General features: G+C 43.7%; 1 protein-coding gene across 1 annotated transcript; it reads right to left on the minus strand.

The window, feature by feature from the left end:
- Positions 1 to 544: 544 nt before the first annotated feature.
- Positions 545 to 2,468, minus strand: LOC114213890 (C-C motif chemokine 8-like). Its single transcript, XM_028109219.1, has 3 exons — positions 2,334 to 2,468; positions 1,434 to 1,551; positions 545 to 1,064 (listed from the first exon to the last, which is right to left on the minus strand). Exons 1-3 carry the CDS (start codon positions 2,407 to 2,409, stop codon positions 959 to 961), a joined length of 300 nt encoding a protein of 99 aa, XP_027965020.1. The 5' UTR covers positions 2,410 to 2,468; the 3' UTR covers positions 545 to 958.
- Positions 2,469 to 5,223: the final 2,755 nt, after the last annotated feature.

The following is a 5,223-nucleotide window of genomic DNA, read 5'->3' on the forward strand; positions in this document are numbered from 1 at the left end:
TATTTCAAAACTTTTAGTGCATCTTATTTTTTTCAGAGTCCAGCCAGATGGGATTCCTCCCTCTGCCCATGCTCTTGCTTCTCCTCCTGGACCAGCTCTGAAAAACCTTTTCATTTCCCATTGCATGTCATCCTTCAAGACCAGTCCTGTTGAAGATGCTTCAAGAAAAAATCTTAAAAGGGTTTCTAGGTTGTAGACATCTAGGTTCCTCTAGTTTTACTCTTAAGATAGTAGTCTGGGTTTGAGGATTAATGAGATGGATAACAGTTGGGGTTATGGAGAAAAGTTTGAGGCAAGAGGAAGACTGGACAAAGGGAGGTGTGAGAAGAAAAAAAATGGGGAGGTGATGTTAGGGGCTGGAGCCAAAGGGCTGGAATACCCTGAACCTCGGTTGCATCTAAAATACTTCTTAGAGGATGGCCCCTAGACCCCAAATTGCCAGTCATTGCTGCCATTTTCTGCCTCCCAGCTAAATGTGACCCCATGAAAAATAAGACCAAGTAGTTTATAGTTATATATATTTTTTCTTTGAAAATTCCATAGTCATTAAATAACATTAATTTCAACCACACTACACAGCAGACGTTTGATGTACAGGAGCGCTGATTCATAAGAATACAGAAATGTTTCACTCTGCTGATTCATGGAAGGACCTCACAATACTATAGACACACTGGAGGGAGAACAATGACATCCTTGCCAGGAACTTGACTGAGCTCCCAGAAAAGATAACATGCCACTGGCTTCTGTGCTTTACATCCACTAGGATTATATCAGATAAAGTCAAAACATTAATAAATATAATTAAATATGATTTGAGAAATGTGCCTTAAATTATTATACAAGGTGCCTCTTGTTGTACACTGTAATAAAATAAGATCACTCTGCACTTGGGGAGAGTTGGGGGAAAATAAGTAAGATTTTCCTCATTTCTGTCTCTTGGTCCAGATGCGAAGGTTCAAGGCTTCTGGGTTTGGGACTTTTGGTCCAGGTGCTTCATGTTATCCTGGACCCACTTCTGCTTGGGGTCAGCACAGATCTCCCTGAATGCTTTGGTCTTGAAGCTGTTGTGGAGAGAGAGGGCAGTTAGATGGAACCCCTTGAGGTGCCTGTTGGCCCCTATACCTGAGGGGGCCAACCCTCTTGCTCTCTGGGTAAGGGGGCTGGATGGGGCTAGGTGGGAGGGGAAAGATGGGAGGAAGGGCTCAAAAGGAAACTGCTTGTGCTGTCCCAGGGGAGGCCTTCAGGCTGCTGGCTGAAGGAACTTGGATGATCTGACCAAGCTCCCGCGGGCTCAGTTTCTCCATGGGGTAAGGGCCCCTTTGGATTAGATGGTATATTTATCTGACTCCTTTGGGCATGAATCCTGATCTCTTTCCCTTGTATAGAACTCAGAACTTTTGGCAGGGGGTGCTACAGCACAGTCCACTTACATCACAGCTTCCTGGGGACACTGGCTGTTGGTGACCCTCGTGTAGCTCTCCAGCTTCTGCATGGGGACCTTCCTTTTGACCATATTGAAGCAGCAGGTAATTGGGATGGAAACCGAACCTGAAAAACATTTTGCAAAGAATGAGAGTTACAATGCATCATAAGCATGCATTTGCACGGGCAGGTGAAGGTAGGAAAAGACAAAGCAAACACACAATTTCCAACTAGGACTGAATATGCCCAAGTCCAGTGCCTTAGTCCACATTCCACAGATAAAATGGTGACCGGGAGTCGATTTCCTCTGTGGAACTATGGGGCTCTTCACTGTTGACTGGGAATGGAGAAATGACACCAATCCTGTAGTGTCATTAGGAGGGTCTACTGACCCAAAACCTCTGACACCAAACAGATAAACTCTAAGACCTTGCTTCCCAGCTTTCTGTCCCCACAGGCTCTAAAGCCAACCGTGTCACATGCTGAGAGGCCTCTGGGTCGTTTTCTTCTTTACATGGCCACCGGTACACTGGCTGTAATCCAAAATTTGAAACCCCAAGCAATAGTTTTCTCCCCCTCTGCTCTACTGCCTGAAATGTCCTTCGCATCCACAATGAGAAACAGCCCCCACATCCCCAAACGATGTGAGGGTCGTTGAGGTAAGTGGTTGCACTTTGTCTCTTCCCCAAGCTGGTGTCAGGAAGGACCATGGGGACTGGCCTTAGCGACCCAGGCATCTGGTTCTGCCTCTGGTTAACTACCGTGACAGCTCTTCTCATCACCTTTGTTGGTTTCACTTTCTCCATCTCTGTAATGTAGGCTATGCAGCAAGCATGGGATGACTCACGCACGCTGGGATGATAGTAACAATAGTTTCAGTGGTAATCCTTAGGAAGCGAAGGCCTTACCTGGCTGGGAGAGCACCTGGGCGCTGAAGGCGGTGGCTGCGAGCAGCAAGCACAGAAGTGTTGCAGAGACCTTCATGTCGGCGGGGAGCAGGGAGCTTGTGTTGTGAGAGCTGGAGGTTTCTGGATCGGTCTCAGCCTCTCTGCTCCTCTGGTTGCTCTGGACACCATGCCTGCCTTTTATAGAGAGCAGAGAGCATGGGCAGGGCCCTGAAATTGGACTTGGAATATGCTGAGTAGCCACCAGATCCTGGGGGTGATTTCCAAATACTGGAAGAAGGAAGCTGAATAGTTTCAACTGTTCGCTTAGACTATGTGGACCAGAGGTAGAAGGGAATGTGTCATGCCTAGCAAAATGTACGAGGTGACTTCACTGGACTAATAAGGTCTATGATTTCTGTGAAATGGAAAATGATCTTTTGGAAAAGAAGAACGGAAGCTGAGGTCGTAGTGGAGTGAAGACAATCAAAGGCCTGGCCCTCTCTGGGGCCTAGGGGGCCTAAGAGGGAGCCTTGAGTCTTTGCCTGTACTTTCTATCAGACTCAGGTCCCTGGCATCCTAAACTAGTCAGGCCCTCTTAGACCCCCACACAGGTAGCCTGATGGAACCCTGGAAGAACGGTGGAATCCAGGAGAATCTTCAAGTCTCAATGCCCTGGAATCTTACGTTATGGAGCGTGAGAACTGGACAGCACATACTGATCTTGTAGGGTGGTGGCTTCCAAATATTTTATTTAGAAGCTAAAGTTTCTTTCCAGGTGACATCATATGGAGAAGCCTGATATTTCATGCAGATTTAGGTAGAATGGGTCTGAGAAAGGCCTTCAGTTCCCTTTGTTTACACACAGTACGGGCGGGGGAGGGGAGGGAAGGGAAGGAGCTAGGCCTGCAAACCACTGACCTCTTGTGCTCTCCTCCCTCACGTGTCTGCCATTACAGGATCATGCAGAAATTACACTGCCCTGAAGCTCTCCTGTGCTCCTCCCCTCAAATCTTTTTACTATGATTACGCTTCCAGAATGTCATGTAGTTGGGATCATACAGTATGTAGCCTTTTCAAATTGGCTGCTTTCACTTAAAAATATGCATTTAAGGTTCTTTGTGTCTTTTCATGGTTTGGTAGCTCATTTCTTTTTACTGCTGAATAATATTCCATTGTATGTCTATATGGTTGTTCATCCATTCATCTATTGAGGGACATCTTGATTGTTTCCAGCTTGGGGCAATTCTGAATAAAGCTGCTATAAATGCTTTTATGCAGCCTTTTGTGTTGATATAAATTTTTAACTCATTTGGGAGTGTGACTGCTAGATCATATGGTAAGACTTTATAAGAAGCTGCCAAAGGGTCTTTCAAAGTGCCTGTACCCTTGTGCATTCCCATCCACAGTGAATGAGAGTTCCTATTGTTCTACATCTTCATCAGCATTTGCTATTGTCAGTATTTTGGATTTTAGCCACTCTACTGGGTGGGTAGCAGTATCTTAGTGTTTTTTTTTTTTTAAGGTTTTATTTATTTATTTGACACAGAGACAGCTAGAGAGGGAACACAAGCGGGGGTAGTGGGAGAGGGAGAAGCAGGCTCCTGGCTGAGCAGGGAGCCAGATGCGGGGCTCAATCCCAGGACCCTGGGATCATGACCTGAGCTGAAGGCAGAGGCTTAACGACCGAGCCACCCAGGTGCCCCGGTATCTTAGTGTTTTAATTTGCAATTCCTTGATGACATAGGATGTTGAACATATTTTCATATGCTAGTTTTTCATTTTGCGTATCTTCTTTGGGGAGGTGCCCTAGTGAGATCATTCACCTATTTTTAAATCGGGTTGTTTGTTTTCTTATTGTTGAGTTTTAAGGTTTTTTTTTTTAAGATTTTATTTATTTGACAGAGAGAGACACAGCGAGAGAGGGAACACAAGCAGGGCGAGTGGGAGAGGGAGAAGCAGGCTTCCCTCAGAGTAAGGAGCCCGATGCGGGGCTCGATCCCAGGACCTTGGGACCATAACCTGAGCCGAAGGCAGACGCTTAATGACTGAGCCACCCAGGTGCCCCAGTTTTAAGGGTTCTTTGTGTATTTTGGACACAAGTCCTTTAACGGATATGTGTTTCACAAAGATTCTCTTCCAGTCTGTGGCCTGTCTTCTCACTCTTTTAATGGTGTCTTTCACACAGTAGTTTTTCATTGTAATGAAGTCCAACTTATCAATTACTAATTTCATGGATCAGGCTTTTCATGTTGTATCTATGAAGTCATCACCAAACCCAAAATTTCTTCTATGTTATTTTCTAGAAGTTTCATAGATTTGAATTTTACATTTAAGCGTATGATGCATTTTGAGTTAATTTTTGTGAAAAGTGTAAGATCTGTATCTAGATTCTTCTTTTTTTTTTTTTGTAGATGTCCAGAACCATTTGTTGAAAAGCCTTCCTTTTCTATTGAATTGCCTTTGCTGCTTCAATATTGATTCTTTCAATCCATGAACACAGTATATCTCTCTATTTATTTAGTTCTTTAATCTTTCATTAGAGTTTTGGTCTTCTACATGTTGATATTGAACATATTTTTCTTAGATTCATTCCTAAGTACTTCATTTTTTTGGTGCTTATATAAATAGTATCGCATTATTAATTTCAAATTGCAATTGTTCATTGTTGGTATATAGAGAAGTAATTGAGTTTTAAATATTAACTTTGTAGCCTGAAACCTTGCTATAATTGCTTTTTAGTTGCAGGAGAGTTGTGTGTGTGTGTGTGTGTGTGTGTGTGTGTGTGTGTGTGTGTGTGTGAGATTCCTTTTCTACATGGACAATTATGTTTTCTACAAACAAAGGCAGTTTTATTTCTTTCTTCTCAATCTGTATATCTTTTTATTTCCTTGTCATGTCTTATCACATTAGC

The sequence above is a fragment of the Eumetopias jubatus genome, unplaced genomic scaffold (assembly GCF_037043125.1).
Source record: "Eumetopias jubatus isolate StellerSeaLion01/CBP00866 unplaced genomic scaffold, mEumJub1_p1.0 scaffold_10, whole genome shotgun sequence".
NCBI lineage: Eukaryota > Metazoa > Chordata > Mammalia > Carnivora > Otariidae > Eumetopias > Eumetopias jubatus.

What these genes read in the sequence shown, in the direction of transcription:
- LOC114213890 (XM_028109219.1), bottom strand. Translation starts at nt 2,409, where the DNA reads ATGAAGGTCTCTGCAACACTTCTGTGCTTGCTGCTCGCAGCCACCGCC. An exon ending in CCAGGTGCTCTCCCAGCCAG is followed by an intron (nt 1,552 to 2,333) that starts GTAAGGCCTTCG and finishes AATGTTTTTCAG; the next exon opens with GTTCGGTTTCCATCCCAATT. An exon ending in TGTCCCCAGGAAGCTGTGAT is followed by an intron (nt 1,065 to 1,433) that starts GTAAGTGGACTG and finishes TCTCCACAACAG; the next exon opens with CTTCAAGACCAAAGCATTCA.